Source organism: Thunnus thynnus, chromosome 8 (assembly GCF_963924715.1).
Source record: "Thunnus thynnus chromosome 8, fThuThy2.1, whole genome shotgun sequence".
Taxonomy (NCBI): domain Eukaryota; kingdom Metazoa; phylum Chordata; class Actinopteri; order Scombriformes; family Scombridae; genus Thunnus; species Thunnus thynnus.
Genome location: NC_089524.1, coordinates 5333943 through 5353175, shown reverse-complemented (window position 1 = coordinate 5353175; position 19233 = coordinate 5333943). Strand labels below are relative to the sequence as shown.

Below are 19233 nucleotides of genomic sequence, written 5' to 3'. Positions count from 1 at the left end.
TATATTTCTGTCGGTGTTCTGTCTGTCTGTGTCTGTTCATCGCGGATCGGGTCAATTATCTTCAGGTCTATTTCAAACTATGTCTGGCCTCTCGGGTCCCTTTAGAATTGGGTCTGTACATTTCCTCACGATGGGTTCAGACAGGTTTTCCATGAATCTATTTGAGCCCACGTCAGATTGTGCAGACCTTTTCCTGCAACTAAAAGTTGATCCATGGCACTTGTTTGTGCTCAAATAATTCTGAAAACTGCTGACATGGACAAACTTTACAGGGTAACACTAAAACACACAAACACAGACCAATCCATCTATTTGACTGATATAATTTGTTGCATCTTTCTTAAAAATAACTGATTTTTCCCAGTACAACTATGTGTGTCTCCCTTCTTGAGCTGGGTCACAACATACCGGGGGCTCGTCCATTCCAGTTTTTGATGAGTAATAAAAGTATTGATTCAGGAGCATTGTGCTTATTTCAATGCGTGGCTGTCTTGTTGTTTCATTGTTTCCCGCACAGGTACGCAAGAAAGACAAATCTGTGAATGGAACTGCTTCATAGATGATGTTTGATTGACAAGAGGTCAATTTGAGGTATCAGAAGTATATTTGTTTAGTGCACACACACATTAGTTCTCATATTATTTCCCATAACTCGGCACAAGTTTCTAAACTAACTTTCTAGAAATAACATCTCAGTTAGAATCTCTGTTATCCTTTAGTACAAACACCTTCTGAAAGCCAATGGTTGACTGGGAGTTAGTTTACTGGACACTCCCTAGATTGGTTTGATCCTATCAGGCTAAAGCTCTTTGCAAAAAGATAGTGAACACATTGAAAATTGGCCCGACTTTCCTTTAAATCTCTGCAGCATCTATCTTTGCCAAATATCAGACTGCGTGCATTGATTGTTCCGATTAACTGAGGCAACAATACGTAGAAAGAAAACTCTGTGGCTTTCCTCGTGAAACAAAATGAATACTTTAATACTGCATTGTGCCCGGAGGCCATACACAGAGCTGGGTTTTGACAAACGAAACCACTATTTGGCTGTCATCTGCGAGCCGCTGTTCTGGCACGAGGGAAGAGTTTTTGTTTACGAGATGAATAAAAAGAAACAAACAGTGTTCCTCGAGGTCCAACTAATCCCGGATTTACATAAATTAAAAAGCGGAGAAATGTGCGGACAAGTGAGAAGAGTGCAAACATGCTCTGACTACCAAGTCAACAAATTGTGAGGAGACAAAAAAGAGGGCTGCCTGCAGAAGTCAAGGACGGAGCAGTTCCGACAGTTCAGTGGAATGACGTAGAAAAACCAGGTTCATACATACAGATATTGGTCTAAAAATAGTCTTTGATTAAATATGAGCTCTCCAAACATAGGGACAGTAACAAAGTTCCTTTGACTCAAGAGTCACTCCTTACTCCCACTTGCGACGTCACAGGAATCATTCACTCCGGCAAGGACAAGAGCTCATCAGTCTGTCCAGTCCAAAACTCAAAATCATTTTGTTCCTGTCAGGATGACTGACAGCTACGCTCCCAATCCTGACAAATTGAAAGCTTGCCCCTGAACTAACCTTAAGGAGATACTGTGTTGTATTTGTACATCTTTTTTTTTTTAACCAGAACACTTTGTTAGCTTTTGGTTTGATTTCATGTTGAAGACGAGGGCTCGCACAGACTGACGTTTGGAAGTTCACTCTGCTGAGACAAGGAAAGGAGGACTCCCTGATTGTGTTACAGAGCTGCTCCTGAATCCTGTTTGAAATTCAGCAACTGTGAGCTTAGAGGAGATTTCAAGAGTGTGTAAGTGAGAGTGTGTGATTTATACGAATAAGAGGTCTGTGTATGTAATTGAGAAAAAAGGCGGAAAAGGGAGGAAACAAGAGCAACAGATTTAAAGGAGTATATGCATGAATAGGCATATAGATTTCTCATTAGATTCAAATATTTGTTTCTTGAGAGTCGTATTAGAAGTGTGTGACCAATAGGGGATACTTAAGGTGATACTAATATTCTTAAAGCAACTACAAGGAATTTTTAAATGGTTATGAAACAGTCTCAGTTTAATACTGATGGCTCTATATGATCTACATAAGCAAACAAGATCATCAGCGAGAAGACCGGCTATTTCTATACAGTTATTCTAAATGTCTGCCACCGGGTCGGATTCCCTGTGAAATCAGACGAAACGATTTACTGGCATGCAGACCGGAAGAGCCTATCTTTACATTACATGTAGCGTTGTAGCATGAGGGAGTACAAAGGCGTTACTAGGACAACGGGAGGACATTTGTCTTTGTTTGATAACGGTAAAGTTAGACTTGTTGTCGGGTGAGCTAGAGACTGAATGAATAGAGGGAGCGACGGTAGCGAGAACAAAGCCGTGAAAGCGTAATTTTCTGATTGTTTCACAGCTGTTACGTTCTAAAGCTCAAATAAACACACCCACACCTCTGCACAACCCTGTGGGAAGGTGTCTCATTGACGGATCTGGTGTGAATGCAGCCTTACATGTAACATAGGTCGTCATATTGCAATTATTAATCTTACATAGCCACACATAGCTATGCATCCTGCAAACAGCTGTGTTTGCAGGATGCATAGCGTTTTTCTTTCACTCGCTTCCATAACAAACGCGCGCTAGACAGATCAAGATCTTTACGATTTTTCGGGAAAACACTACCGCTTTTGTCCACAGGGGCCACTAAAATCAATACAATATGAAAGTTCCTTGTAGTAACTTTAAGGTGTGCTCAGACTGAACGTGAAACAAATTTTCATCTTGCTGTATTCACATGAATTTGGCTGCATGTGTTTATTGGCAGAGCGACCAATAATTATGACCATACAGACATCTTTTGTAGTATTAAAATGAATATGATGAGTATAAAACTCTTCCATCTCTCTGCACTCAAGAATCCTTCTGATTTAAGGTGAATTTTTAGCTCAAGTTGAGATATACATGTAACTTAATTGAAGCCGTGATTATGATTAATAAACAATAAATCATTTGAAAAATAATAATAAAAAAATTGTAACTGGAAGAATGTTAAAATTACATTACAAGTGGCATCAAGGCACTCCAGTCGGTGAGCAGAGAAGAAATTGTTGAGCCGTCTTCGATTTAACATGGTTTGTATTGACTTTTACAGAAATCATCCCTCTTCCATCGGGATAAGTCATGTTTTTTTTTGTAATTTTATATCCACTTGATATTGATATTTTTCCATCTGAATAGTCACTAAGAAAACTGTCTTGCCTGCCTGCAGTGAGCTCATATTTCCAACAATCTTCTTGGATTTAATCCAGGACTGTGATACTGTACATACACAGCTGGGAATCACTAAGTGGTTGCATCTTAACCTCGGTTATTGCCGCCTACACTGAACTGAGCTTTTTGGTTTTTTTTATGTCTCTTCTCTTTAGAGCCTCTAAAAAAAATTCACTTCAGTCTGAACACACCTCCAGAGTAACAATCCTGATAAAAAGCTGATACTTTGTGCCAGTAAGGAAAGCTGCTTTTAAATTAAAAGAAAAAATGTCCATCACACTGTATGAAGTGGACAGCGCTGACTGGATGTTATTTAATAATAAGGGTTCAATATCTATCTGGTATACTGATGTAAGCCTTGTACATATCACTGTGCATGTTAGACAGAGGTTAGTGTGCTACATGTTGTTCCTACAGAGTACTCTGAAGTGAATGGACGGGTAAAGGCTATTGTGTTTAATCTCCGCAGTAGTGTTCTTCAGGGGAGCAGGTTAGTGTGTTACACCGCTATTTCGTCTCCCAGACAGTCGGGAGTTCCCTGTTTGTTGAGAACATTTAGTAGCCTCAGCGTCTCCTCGTCTGTCCCCCAGCCAAAGATTTCCATCTCCTCCTCGTCCTCCTCGTCCTCCCCCTCGTCCTCGTCCTCCCTGTCATCGCTGTCGTCTGTGTTCGACTCGTACTCCGAGGCGATACCCGACTCGCGAAACCTGGCAAAGTCCAGGCAGCTCAGAGATTTGACGTCGTGGGCCGAAAACTTTGTTTTGTTTGTGCTCTCGGACACATCTTGACCTTTGCTCTCTGGGCTGTTGGCCTTGAGCGGCGGGGGAGGCGAGGGGAGTCGAGGCGGTGGAGGCCCCGGAGGTCCTGGGAGGAAACGGAAACACTCCAGTTTGAGAAGACACTGGTCCCTACCTAGGGGGCTTCCCAGAGTCCCGTTGGATGATGAGAAGATGTTGCTGGTCCCGTCGCTGGCGCCCAGCTGGGGAAGGTTCAGGGTGGACACCTCGGGTTTAGGCGTTGTGGGGTCACAGATCACCGGGGGAACCGTGGAGCGGAAGGTGATCTCCAACAAACTGTCCTGGGATCCCACTGGAGAAAAAAGAGGTAAAGAGGTTTAAAAGAAGGAAAAGAAGCAAACAAGTGAGAGAGAAAGAGAGAGACAGTGAAAAATGGAGAAATTGAAAGAAAGAGAATTATATTTTCTAACTTTTATTTATTTGCTTCCACTTCTACTGGATCACAACCTGACAGTGCCTTGATTTAAATTCCTCTGCTATCACCTCTCTGCTGTTGGACCGAGCAGAAGAATAATGTACAGTATGTGATATAGGTATCTGTGAATTGTGGAGGGAGCAGATTACTGCTCCTTGAAAAATTCTTATAAAATCAATCACTTGGTTAGTAATAAATCAATGCATTTTGTATCGGGTAAGCAAAAAGAAAAAAAAAAAAAAACACATTTCAAAGCATTTCATCATCATTGGGACTGCTCAGTGAAGCGTGTTTTGCTTCTTTCTTTATGGGAACAGAGTGCAGACCTGCAGCTCAAATACTGAGAGAAAGATACATTAAAGGAATACCTCATCTTTTCAGTGTTAAATACTTACCCACAGTAAACAAGAAATGTGGCTCTGAAAAGTTCGTAGCTTGATACTTTGCAGAGGACAGCAGCTGTAGTCAAGCTTCACAGCAGTTACAACTGATTTGAATTGAGTCACCGCAAAAAAAAAACCCCAAAACAAAACATCCAACCTCTCAAATCACTCCTACAAACTTTTCAGAGCCACCTTTCAAGTCAACGGGAGGCGAGTACGCAATACTCAAAAGACAAATTTTCAGTGGAGTATTCCTTTAAGAGCTTTTCTAGTGATTTTGAAGTGAACTGGACTGATGGAGCCTCTGCATGGAGTCCACACTTCTTCTCATCTATAGCCAGTCAATAATGTTTCACGCTCTAAAATGCTGTAAAAAAACAGCTGTGAAATATGAGGGTCATTGTGACTTGTGATTGCAGGGAAAGAACAGGTGTAACTGATAACATTAGCGACGGCTTTGCTCCATTTAGGCGCGAATCTGACACGCTAAAAAATATTGGATACGGCCATTTATTAATGTTATTAGTTCTACTTCTGTTTGACAAATGTGTCAGGTCTATTGTTGTAGAGTTATACTTTGTATCCAAGTGTTCCCACAGAAAAGTTTGACTGACTTTGCGCACAAACAAGGTGCATATTAAAATTTAAAATGTCCAACATTGCAGAGGCGGCGATGAGAAAAATATGAATTTCTGAAATGTTGGCTGATAAGATAAGATTGTTTCCTGCGGGGTGACAATCGGAGGGCAGGCTGGACTGCGATAGCGCCGAGAAGATTGCTTGTCTGAATAGTGATGAACAGTCTTAAAAATAAACGAGGCTGCGAGGAGAGAAGAAGAGGACACACGGGGGAGGAGGATGGGGGGGTCGTGGATGAAAGAACAGCGACGGAGCATGTGTGGAGCATGATAAACAGAGCGACAACGTAAAGTCATACTGATACTCAGACGTTTTTAATGTAGGGATTTCCATTTAGAAGCCCGTCTAGGTCTGTCTGCTGTCTGTACTGAGCTGAATGTCTGCTCTCTCTCTCTCTATCAGTGTGTAGGTCATGTTTTGTATGGCTGTGTGTGTGTGTGTGTGTGTGTGGCTGCCTCTGTTCAACTTTCTTTCCCTCTCTCATCTCATCTCATCTCATCTCATTGTCATTGTCCTTCTTTTTATTGTTTTCTTTCCTGGCACCTTATTGGATATCCTCTTACTGCCAACTCAATCAAGGTTTCTTCAAAATTGTTTCTCCAGAGTTTGTCTTCTGTGAGCGTCTAAAGGTTGATGGTGCCAGATAAACTAAACACGTTATACGGGACACGTCTGATACATTATGTCTCTCTAACTCTGCACCACTCTGTGTCTTGTCGTTTTGTTTTTCTCTTTAATCATTTTTATTTGATGCATAAAAGTCAGTGGAACTTGAGAATTGGTCTTACATAACAAGTGCATTGTGTTTTATGTTGTGTATGATAAAAAAAAGCCTTTTTAAGTATCACATACTGTCATATAGTTTTTGTTTGTTTCATTGTTAGTAAAATATCTGCAGTACAAAACCTTTACACTAATCATCCACTGGGACAAGAAAGAAGTGATTGCTTCATGTGTATCCAGTAGTTTGCTGAATGACTCTGTAACATTATGAGCAGCTTTTTTGTTGACTAACTATTAAATTTTATCATTTAAAAAAAAATGTGAAACATACATCCCATGATTGTCTATTAAGGAGTTCTTGACCACATTTTCAATAGTTGTAATTACATAATTAGATGATTGTTTATAGCCTCTTTAAAGATGTGCCTCGATTTTTCTGCATTAAGTTAACATCTTCCATCTATTTATGGTATAAAATAAATAACCAGGTGGGAGGTGGAAGAGACGAGCAGGTTGTGGAGCTCTGATAGATTCCAGTAAAGGCTGATATACTGTAGGTTCACAAACTACAAAATTCACATATTAAAAAAAGTTTTCCACAGCTTTGTGTTCTGCCAAAACTGTCCCATAAATGTGTGTGTCAAGTGTGCGTTCATGCATCTGAAGCCACTCACTGGAGTTTGGTCCAGACATCCTGGTCTCCAGCTCCTGGATCTGTTTAACCAGCAGGGAGATGTGCTGCAGCAGGTCTTTGTTCTGCAGGAGCAGCTGATGGACTCGAGCCTGGGCCTCCAGCCGAGCCGTGGCCTCCGCACTCAGCTGGTCCTTCAACAGGTGAACCTACACAGGAAGAAGGGAGGGTTAAGAGATAGATAGACGGCCAGAGAAGGAGACAACAGAGAGGGAGAGAGACAGATGCTCAGTTTTGTTTGGTCTGTCTGAAATAACTCCCTTATTCATTTGATCTTTTTTCCTGCATGATACATGGATATTTATTATGATTCAACATTTTGAACCAACACTAACTAAAGTGTTCTACTGTTACATATCTTTTAATATGAAGACCTTGTGTGAAGCCTTTTTTTGCGGGCGCTACATCAGGTTTCCCTGCAGAGGTTTTTACTGGAGTTGGACTGCTTCGCCTCCACTAATTAAAAATCAGTACACTAATTTTTGGTATAATTATGTTTTTATTGAGCTGTTTGGTTCATACACAGATAACAATGAATCAGATGTTGCTCTGTTTAACAATTACAAAGCCAACAAATGTGTTTTTTTCAAGTATCTACTTGACATTCAGTCAGTAAGTGAAAAGATCAGAAACAGTAATAACAAAACAAACTGAGAAGAAAAGAATAAAGAAAAAGCAAAAGAACACAATAATCCCACTCTGTCAACCTCCCCCACATTTCCAGTATACTGCATCTTTGCTCTTTCATATTCTTTTACATTTGTATGATGGTGTAAATATTACAAAGGCTGTTATAACTTCAAGATACAAGGTAAATAATTTGGTTGGTTGGTTTCAGTTTCAGAGAGTTTGTTTTTTAAAGCAAGTAAAATCTAAATGTAAGGTGTTACAGTGAGTCCAGACTCTTTTTACTGGTTGGGGCAGTAGATTTTGTCACATTTTTTACTGTAATGAGGGAAAAGGAAAGAAAGAGTTTCTGAGCTGAAGGTGGATTCATTACCATTGAGTCAAAGTTGCTTCTGAGAATTGGCATCAACAGCGTCACAAACGGGAGAAACATCTGGAAAGTTTTCTCGTAGTAAACGACTGTTGTGTATTACAAAAGTGCAACTGCACACATCAAAAGCCATATCTTTAATGAGTGTAGCTATTGTTTAAGCCTTCACCTACTAATTGAATTGATCACGAGATGAGATGCTTCGGGATCTGGCTGACGCAGCAGCAACAGATGGCAGTGATTGATCAATCACGATGTGCAGTAATTCATCAAAGGAAAAAAAAAAAAAAAAAAAAGAGTGTTTTTCCAGTCGGAGACAAAACGGATCAATTAGAAACAATCCGGCAGGGACGTGTGAGGAAAATACAGGATGAAGATAGTATGAAGGAAATTACACGTACTACATGTTTAAATACACTGTCCTGTTTAATTTCCATTATGTTTGATCATTCTGAATGTAACAATGTAACCTTTAACCGAGAGAACAAAGTACTATCAGAAAGGTTTCATGGAATGTGTGTGACATATCTTTGGTCTTTGTGAGTGTGAGCAGAGAATTTGCTAAGTGTTGACTGTTTAGATAAAGGCCGAGGCTAAAACGACACATCAGGAAGTAGCGAGACTCCCACAGTACCTTAGACGGGAACAAAACCAGATAAGAATGTTTACTGGAAGAAGCAGCCTTGACACGACGGAAGAGTTACAAGGTATAAAAGGTGTGATGGTATGCTGTGTACAATGCTCTGAGCATTGATAAAGTGTGACAATACTGTAAGAGATTTTTGTCTCGTTCGGCGATAGTTTGAAGTTTGGAGAAACATTTTATGTAAAGCATGAAATGAAGTTAGTTATAAAGTTAGATATCGACAGACTGACTCTATGAAACTCATTTATTGAATGAGTACAAGTGATTTACAGTGATCCATTTATTCTGTGTAGACGTCGGATATCGTGGATATCAAGAGACGATTGATTGATAATCTAATTAAATAATTTGATTTAACTGAGAGAGAGAGATTTTGTTTTGTTTGTGAGTTGAATGCTTAACCGAGACCATTTATTGCTTCATGTGTGAGATCATTGAAACTCAATATGTCAGTGGAAAAACATATTTTGGGGTTTTGCTTGTAGCTGCAACGTCCAGGGATCGATACCAGTTAGGGTGCATTAGTTGTCTGTCAATCCCCTCTCTTGCTTCCTATGTGTCTATACTGTGAGATCTCTAATAAAAATGCAAGAAAAGATATATTTATAAAGAAAAACATATTTTAACTCAATATTCTCTCCAATATGTATATTCACAAATATTCAAACACACCCGTCCGGTAAAAACAAATAATATTCTTCTATTATATTTTTATTAGAGGACCAGCTGAGCTCCATTGGCAGCTCTGATCCTCATGTAAACTTAATGCCACAGTCTGCTGTGGTCTGCAAGATTAAAGCAGAGACTCTATTTCAATTTAAGACTGAAAGGCTAAAATGTCTATAACACTTTGAATCATTTATATGAGAGAAGAAGGAAGGGAACAGTAGACACACCGTTCACTCAGTGCACACATATACACATACATACACACACACACACATCCGCAGCTTTGTAGCAGCAATGACTCCCCGTTTTAACTTCAAAGTACTCTCCATATCAAATGTTAGTGGCCCCACCTCCCACCCCTTTTCCAGCCATCTCCCCTACTGAGAGCATAATTGCTTTCAAAAGGAGAAATTCTCAAGGTTTCAAATCACAAGAATGGTTCAGAGGAAGTCCGGTGTGTCGACGGAGCCCACTTACAAATGATTTTCTGACAGGAGAGGTGGCGTGGCTCTCGATAATTTGATGAAGCTTAACCCTGGAGCTTGATCATGGTCCAGCAGGGGACTTCAAATGTCAGCTGTATGATAGATAAAGAGCTACTGCCGCACATAGTGGACACAGTTCTGCATATTAGTAACCATCCAGAACGGCTTCCTGCTGCTTTTTCTGACAACTTCTTGTCAGTTAACCATGTTGTACCTGTTTCTTAAAGCGCTGTTCATATAAATTGCTTAATAAATACTAGAGTACATCTGAACAGAGGCTAATAAAATTTCTAAGAAAGCAGTGGGTGTGACAAAGGCAGCGGCGTATTTTAACAGCGCTGTGAATTACGGTACCTCATGTGGAGGTAAAAGTCATTGAAACTCGTAATGACTCTCTGGTTTCTCGTTTCAGCTTGATGTGGTAACACAGAACTCGTTACCGTGGTAGCATGAAGGCTCTTGGCTCTTTGGGCTGTTGACGTCAATGGTGACACAAAAGGAAAAAAATAAAGGAAGAAGGAAAAACTACCAAACAAGTTGTAATTGGTGGTGGAAGAATATGCCAAGGACACTTAAGCTTACTAAAATACTGCTATGCACTGCAGAAAACCCTCCACAAAGTCCTCAAAGTTTTTGTTTCCCTGTTTCTCTTTCAAAGTGACTCGGCGTTACATGATGGGGGTGAAGGACAGCAGCATGACGCAGAGTGACTGTGTTTCCTGCTCCGAGCTCTGACGCCCTCAGCAGCTCTGGTGTTAAATGCAGTAAAGTCGGCTAAACTCCTGTTTACATACCAGCATCTCTACGTCTCCTCCTCTACTGCCCGGTCTGATCCCACTCTTCAGCTGACAGCGCTGTCAGCAGCCGGCAGGAGAAACGCTCCACGGTGCGTTTTCACATCACAAATGATGAACAACAGTATTAAAACACAAGTCTTGCAGGTAAAACATGTGACTTTAGTGTGGGGCCGCTGCTCTGCAGGTGCGTTTGATTTGACTGTAACTGCAGTAACCGGGCGGAGTTAAGCCTCCTGAATTTGCATCCAAAATGTCGTCAGAACTTTCATTCATAATTTCCACCGCAGCCTTCGTGATCATCGAAAGAGGCAGAAAAAAAAAGGCAGACAGAGGGATGAGGGAGAGCGCACGGCTAAAGAACAAAAACACTCAGTACAGAGTGAAAAACGAGAGACATCCGCAGAGTGAAACAGATGAAAGAGTGGAGGGAGTTAACGGATAATTAGAACAGTTATAATTAGAATTAAAGTAAGTTCTTTTTCAAATCATCATCCCAAGATATGAATAGAAAGTATTGTTCTTGCAAGTGCATTTATACCCTTTTCTTTTTTACACAAATGTCGCTTAACCATGTCATGTGATGCTACTTCAGTACACTTAACCAGCAAATATTACTGGGACCAGTACAGAGAAATTGCAGATGAACATTTAATAACCAGGAATTCACATTAAAAACACTACTAATGTAACAAACTGGCCACAATTTCACTCAGACCATACTTGGTCTAATGTTGTATTATTATATTTTAGTCATTGCCAAGACAACAGTAATAAATACAAATAACAAAATAATGTCCTCATATTGACAGACTTCTCTACTCTATTTTTTCTCTATATTTTTTGTATATATTTTATTTTTTAATAACGATCAGAAAATCAGAGACTAAAGTGACATCTTCTAAAAGCTTGTTTTGTCCAAACAACAGCACAAAGTTTAGAGAAATGCAATTTACAACTGTATAAAAAAGTGAAAAGAAGCAAATCCACACATATTAACAACTGGAAAAGTGTCTTTTTTTGCCTTTTTTATACTTTCCAAATGACTTAAATCGATAATCAAATAAATTTTCTGTTGACAGACAGATTAATTGACTGATTGTTTCAGCTAAAATTGCTCTCTAAACCTTTAAATCTAAATCTCAGTATCCTCATGGCTCAGGATTGAAAATTCTCTTCATGTGTTTTCTATTTTTTTTAAATTAAAAGCAACTGTCTACAGTCTCTCTTTTCTAATCTCAGCTTCCTCCATCTCTCTTTCTCCTCCCTTCCTCTTGTCAGCGTTTTCTATGATGAAACCTCATCACTCCCTCTCTACTCTCAACAAGGAGCCGGCGGGACGGAGGCACACAAGATGGAGTCACAATTCACATCCTCTGTCCCAAGGCCTCAATAACCCCTCCTCCTCCTCCTCCTCCTCCTCCTCCTCCTCCTCCTCCACCTCTCCCCAGAGTGTCGAAGAAGACAGGAAGGAAGAAGTCATCTACTTCCATTATCCTCTCGCTTAGCAACAAATAGAGGTGATTCCGCGGCGTGTTTGGGCCGAGCCGCCTCTTCAGACCTCATTTGTAAAGACTGACACCTGATGATGACTTTGGTGGTGTAATTTACAGCTGACAGAACCGGGTCTTAAGCTATGAAAAGAGTGGAGCTGGACTCTGACATATGCTGCCCTGCTGACAACTCTAATAGTGCATCAGCCACTCCTGCCCGGTTTATACTGAGGCCTTGGGAGCAAGTGCCACATTTGTCCCGGAGATGTCCGTGTTAAATGTCTCACTGAGCTGCTGCAGCGGCTGATAAAAGGACACTGAATAATTCTGTGCAGAGACGGTGAACAAAGCAATACAGGCAGGGTAAGATTGAAAACTTTTTATTTATTTATTTATTTTTTTATAAATAAAAGTCAGACCTCAGCTTTGTCATGTGTGTATCTGATTAAAAAAAAAACAGCACGTCTTGTTCTGATGCAGCCACAAAAGGTTAAATTTGGTTTTTATTCTGCAAATGACCAAACCCGGTTTCTGTGGAAACAGAGCCCGGTCCTGCAGATAAAATGTTAAAAAATGGGATGAAAAATTGATAAGATGAGAAATGATAAGCTCTAAATTATTACAGCGAGATCTCGCCGGCTATTTCCATTCACCCACTAATATGTATGTTTGTCTGGCGGCCTGATCTCATTTTATTCCTGTTGTCCAATCTTGAACTGGAAAATCACTTAATACACAAATAAACACAACATTCAAATGTTCTTTTTGTTTTGATTAATTACTGGTTGTGTGTAGGAAGCCCTTACCTGAAATTATTATGATTCAACATTTTGATCTATAATTACTGTTAACGATATTACTGTCACTGTCTTTTAGGTCAGTGAATATTATACTGAACCAGTTGACCATCTGTAGATTCCCTTTGTGAGGTAGTATTTACACGCAGAAAGCAACATTTAATATCTCCTGATCCGGCTCATCTGACATATAATTAGACCTGTGTTTGCAGAGTAACAAGGAAACTGAAGATATAATATTATAATGACACATTGTCTATGATAATGATGAAACCACCGTCCAGGAGAATCTGTGGTACTTGATATTTAACAAGACAACCGTCTATTATGCATCAGAATATCTGTAACTGAACAGGGTGGGAAATAATCTAACTACTACTGACTAACTTTAAACTATATTTGTTCAATGTATTATGAAGTATTATCAGTCCTGCAAAAAGTATGCATAACAATTTAATAAAGTGAACATATGTCTGAGCCATAAACTGTCTGGTAAATGAATACTATACATCTGAAATAACGTATTGCAGTATTTTGATTTCAACAGGGTATTGAGAACATATTGCAATACATAATATATTAATGAAAGTATTATTTCTCCCATTGCTCGATTTCTGTGGTAGTTAATTCTGATGTAAAAATGTCGCTCAATGCCCTGAAGACCCCCTTTGATGCTGATTCATTACAAATTCCATTCGTCACGTTGTCTGGTTCATTTTCTATGGAGTTGTAAATCAGCGCTGACAGATTTGTATTGAGATGAACATCATTTCTTTCCTCTATAGCACAGATTTTTAGACCTAATAAACAGATTTATGCAGTTGCAACGTAACTTGGCTATATAATAATACACATGAACATCATCTTTCTTGAAGACTGGTTGTAGCACAGGTTTAATGACAGGTCTCAGCTGAAATGGATCAATAGATGAACTAATAACTCTTCAAAATGTGTCAGATTACAGCAGGTAAAGGAAGAAAGTCCAGAATAATAATCCCCGACTGCCAGACAGTCCACTTTCAGGCCACAGTTTGGAAACAATGACTTCGATATTCCTTAAAGTGAGAAACTACAGCCTCTTCCTTAAAAGCGGAACAGAGACAATGAGCCAATTAAAAGGTGCACGACTTGTGTTTTACTGTGTTGGTCCCTTGGTAGAAAACCTGCTGTTTCTTCTCCTTCTTATCACAGCGTCACAATATTGAAGGAGCTTCAAGCGACTGAAATGACTCCTTAAAGCTCTAATTAGGCTGCAGCATTTCTCTGCCTTCTTTATTGCTTTCTTTGTTCAAAACTCTTCCCCTGGAACAGAGCGGTGCCCAGGGACACTTTTCATTTTCCAAACTACTTCTCTCACAACAGTTTGACATTTTGCCACCTAGTTTCCTTCCATCTTTCAGTTCTTTACAATACGAATCCGACATCTTATTACCTTTCCTTGGATACGAGCGCTGTATGCGATGAATGACGGTGGTCTTACGAAACACGAGCACCAGCAGCATCGTAAATGATGCAATAAAGAACATATTTCACACAGTTTGCGGTGGCTGAATCAAAATAGTATTTAGCACTTTTCTGTGTACATGCCGTAAAACGATGAAATTTAAGTTTACAACAGCATCTCCACCACTTGTTGCTGCTATATAACAAGTCGTGGCCAAATGAAGCACAGCCAGTCATGACAAGGTGCCTGCTATTGATTGATTCAGTGTAGTTTAGTGTTTATTTTACAATACTTACAAGTCACTGCAGTCTGCACCAAAGAATCACACTTTGCTAAACATTACTTTTAGCTTCTTTATGCAAAGCTTTAAATCCTACTTTTTACTGAGAATTTTTGGACTCATACATAAGTCAAAGTTTCAGACGGAGGCTAAAGAACTGAGAGGCTGCATAAAGAGTCAGTATAAGATAAATATGTGAGGTTTTTTGAACTGTAAATCATGCAAAGATATTCCAGTAGAGCCCCAGAATAAAAATACAGACCTGGAAATGTGCATGATGCGTCCCCTTAACGACCATTTCTTTTAAGTTTTACACATTTCAGCCCTATATTTAGTAAAGTTTTGCTGTCAGAATCTGGGTTTGTATGTTCAGTTTGTTTTTAATGCAGAAAAACTAAAAGGGAACTACGTAGTTAGAATGAACGATGAAAGCCAGCACTTACAGAATCCAGAAAAAAGATGACACTGTAACCTGTTATCACTGGATAGTACTCTGCAAAACCACTACAGCAAAAAGCAATTTGAAGTGCCAAACATAAAAAAAACACCAAGACCTTGTGGATTACCTCCTAATCTTATAAAAATGTAGAACTGTAGAAACTGGAAGATAAGACTGTTTGAATGATACCCTTTTTCCTTTTCAGACAAGATTGAAAAACAGTGACTCTCCCATCGGTGGTGTAAGGGGATTACGTCTGTTGGTTGTTCGCTGTGACTCCACAGGGTTGGTTGTTGAGGATGTACTCTTCACACAGGATTACTATGCAGCCTGCCCACGCCACGTCTCTTTGATGTGGAAGTATTTGAAACCCCTCCGACACTGGTTCGTCTCTGTTTTTATCTCGTTTTTCGTGAGGGAAAGAGACGAAAAGGGGAAGTGATGATTTTGCTGGCGTAATGATAAGGAAACCATTAGAAATGTACTTAACACATGTAACGTGGGTGAGACGGCGAGAGAGCACTTGATGAAACGAGAGGGAACCACAAAAAAGGGAGAGTGAAGGGAGCAATGAAGTGTGAAAACTGAGAGGGAAATGGACAAACTGATGAATCAAAAAGGGGAAAAAAAAAAGAAGTAGGAAAGCGTAGGTGGTAGGAGGAAGGGAATAAAGAAAGGAGGGTTGAAGAGAGGAAACTGTGAGGAACAAAAACAGGATGAAAGGAGGAAGGGAGGAAGGAAAAGAAGGAAGTTCGGGCTAAACAAAAGCAGGAGATGTAAGGAGGGGAAAGCAGGAAAACTGAGCGAGGAACGAGGAGGACGTAGAGAGAGGTCAAATTTCATTAAGCGGCGACGGAGCGGCATCTGCAGATTGAGCTCCATCTCGAAACAGATCAGTCGATGTGTGCTCCCTCACTTCCCCGACTTCATTAAACATCTCCACTTCCACTCATCCCTAAGTGAGCAGTGATTAGCTCTGGCCAGCTCACTAATTTCCCCTCCATTTACTGTGACCTCTGCTCAGGCTCTGTAAAAATAAAGAATATTTTTACAGTTGCCTGGTCAGACTGAACAACAAGTGAAAATAATCTTTACTTCATATCTTTAAGTAATTCCTTCTTCCATAATACGTTGGAACGACAAAAATGCTACCATATTACTTCTGTCATCGCTTTGCAAAAGCAGCTACGGAAGGAAAACACGTCTGTAACTGACGATTATTTTCATTGCAGATTAATAGTTGTAGTTGCAAAACAAAAACCTATTTTCTTACAGATAAATATCTCCAAACCCCGGCCGAGTAAAACCTGCATAAACAGATACCACTAAGGTTACTACAAAAAAAAGTGTTTTCTTTCTAAAAAGCTCTCTGCTGTGTGTAGTCCCATTAAATAAAAGCACATTTCAGAGCCTCCTGTTCAACAGTAGATTTGATTTATTTATTTATTTCTTTGTAATTTTATGTGAACCGACATTTTAAGTCAAGACAGATGAATTACTGCTGCTGAGCCTGAATTTATATTCCTTAAAAAACATCCCTGGTTTTATGTTTTGTTAATCACAGTTGTTCACAGTTTTGTTGTTGTTTTGTTATTGTCTGACCACATTATCATGGGGGAAGATGCACCGAAGCCTGACGACTAAAATCTTTTGGGGACTGTTGTTTAAGATAATCAAATCACAAAACAAGAAGTATCTCTACCTTCAACATGACTAAGTAGGTTAACTTTGTGCTCCTGAAATCTTTTCAACCAGCAAAGAGAAAACAAATCACTGCTACTTCATCTTCTGGTGTGAAACTGAGGCGAAAGCACTAGGGGGAAGCCTTTTTGTTTTGAATGGGGAAACAAGTTGTGGAACTCTTCATAACATAAAAAAACACACATAAATAAAGATGTTCACACACGCGTTTTCGTACATTATACCGGTATGTGAGCCGAGTAATCCCTCTCTTCTTTTGTGTGTTATCTGTGCAGAACTACTCAGCTTATTACTTTCTACTGTTTGACCTTCAGTGCTGGATTTATCTCTCCCTCATTAATGCTGGTTAGAAGTAGCCTCGGGCAGGTTTAGTCTTACCTGTAGAGGGAGTTCGTCTGACCGTAGATATTTTATGTGCACAAACGGCCAAAAACGTTTGAATGAACAATCGGTCTATTAAGATGGGTGATACTATTGAGATTCAGTACATGTGATGTGGGTGCGGTACTGAAAATACCCTGCAGCGTAAAAATTGTTCAAGTTTGGATGCCTGTGTGTGTGTGTGTGTGTGTGTGTGTGTGTGTCTGTGTGTGTGTGTGTGATGGTGAAGAGAAGGGTCTCAGTTCAAACTGCAGCTGCTGTAAATTAAATAAAGTGCCTTAAATTCATTCTAGTTTGATTCAATTCCAATGTGACTTGATTTGGAAAACAAAAACATAAAAACAACACAAAAATATCATTCATTATTATTTATGCTTACTGTTATTATTATATTTGTTATTGATTTTGTCAATTAAATTGTGGAAAAAGCACATCAGAAGTTCTCAGAGCCTCAAGTGACGTCTTCAAATATTCTGTTTTGTCCGATCAGCACCAAAGATGTTTCAGCTACAATGAGACATGACAAAGAAGTGCAGCAACTCCACATTTTTAAAGGCAAGAACCAATGAAGTTTTGTATTTTTGCTTGATAAACTGGACTTAAACCTGCAGTGTGGAACTTTTACATATAAATGAATGTCTGTTACATTCAAGCTCTTGCCAAATAATGAATGAATGCATACTGCACATGCTCTATAGGCTGAACATGCACACTAGAGACTTCTGCTGGCCGAGCAGCTAACTTCCTGTTAGCTCTCTGCTAACTTGAATTTAATCGTGCATCTCTTCTAGACTTTCCAAGTGTTATCGGACCGAATGGATCAAATTATGATAGTGAAACGAGTCATTTCATGGTTGTGTGACGCTCAAAACAATGTATCCACAGTTTTCTAGCAGCAACAGTAGTGACAGAGCAGGCTACAGTGGAGCTTATGGCGTGAGCACATGTAAACAGTGTTTTTGTAATTACTCTCACTGCCAGAAGGGGGAGACAAATGTCCTGTACACCAGTTTTAAACCACTGCTTTAAGTCTGAGCTCTAAACTTCTAAACTTCTCACTTGAATAACTGTCAGAGGCCTGCAGAGGTAGAGCTATGCAGCATTTCACATGAAAAAAGTAAAGATTTCAGTAATATCTCTACTTTAAATATTAACTTTAAGTAAAAGTAAGATTTAAGTGATTTTCTTTTTTCCATTTACATTGTTCTATTATTCTTTTAAAGCTTCAGATTTATCTTGTGGCCTCGTTGGTTGGGAACCACAGACAGATTCACTTTAAATAATAATCTACTATTACGGACCGAGATGGAAGACGACAATAACAGCCATACACACAGTCAGACTCACTGTAGACAAATAAGCCTGAGAAGTAACAAACTGAAGCTTCAGTGGGAACTAATTTAGATGCTGTGTGGCAGGTAACTGTTACAGCAGCTCAGAGATGACCACTGGGAAAACCTTGCAACAATAAATGGCATCAGAGCCAAGGTCAAACAAAACCACTTCATGGTAGCTCGTACTCATTTGAAATATCACATATTAGGTGGAAAAAAACTGCTTTCATGTGGCAAAGCAGTTCTGACTCATTTAAAAATCTACACCAGAGTCTGCGCCAGCGGGCACTGACCTCTGGCTTCGTCGAGGTATAATTAATAGCGTTTATTTCTGGGCACGCTCAGTCTGAATGTGTGAGCTGTCAAGTTGTAGCAGCAGTCTGTCTGACGTCGCTCAGGTCAAGAAAGGGGAAGGGCTGAGTTCAGTGAGAACAGGCGGTTTAATCAGGACCCCTGTGTCCGTCTCAGGAAGCCATGAAACATCAGTATGTAACCGTCTGGGACACTTCTGGGTCAGGAGTGTGTGTGTGAGTGTGCAAGAGAAAGAGGGCGTGTTTGGATGTGAAATTGCAGTTTTGAGTCTCTAGACCTTTTGCAAATAGGCTGACAAAGCGCATGCGTGTGTGTGTGTGTGTGTGTGTGAATGTGTTGATCATAAACTGGAAGCCACTGCTGTTGCTCGTCATTTCTCACATTGCAACCACTCAAGCTGGATGATTGACGTCTGATTCTGGGTTCACTCGGTACTAACTGCTTTTTTTCCAAATCCAGATTGGACTGCAGGTGGGCGACGATCTCCTTATCCACTGTGTTGATGATCCACACATGTTTATTGCTGGACGGTGTAGTCA

General features: G+C 39.8%; 1 protein-coding gene across 3 annotated transcripts in view; it reads right to left on the bottom strand.

Annotated features, from left to right (window-relative positions):
- LOC137187357 (carboxyl-terminal PDZ ligand of neuronal nitric oxide synthase protein-like) overlaps positions 1-19233 on the bottom strand; it is a 188356-nt gene that overhangs the window by 29082 nt on the left and 140041 nt on the right. For all 3 annotated transcript variants that reach the window (XM_067596193.1, XM_067596194.1, XM_067596195.1), the window contains 2 exons: positions 6906-7071; positions 4187-4363 (listed from right to left, as the gene is read on the bottom strand). In XM_067596193.1, coding sequence (XP_067452294.1) covers positions 4187-4363; positions 6906-7071 — 343 coding nt within the window. The remainder of the gene's footprint in view (positions 1-4186; positions 4364-6905; positions 7072-19233) is intronic.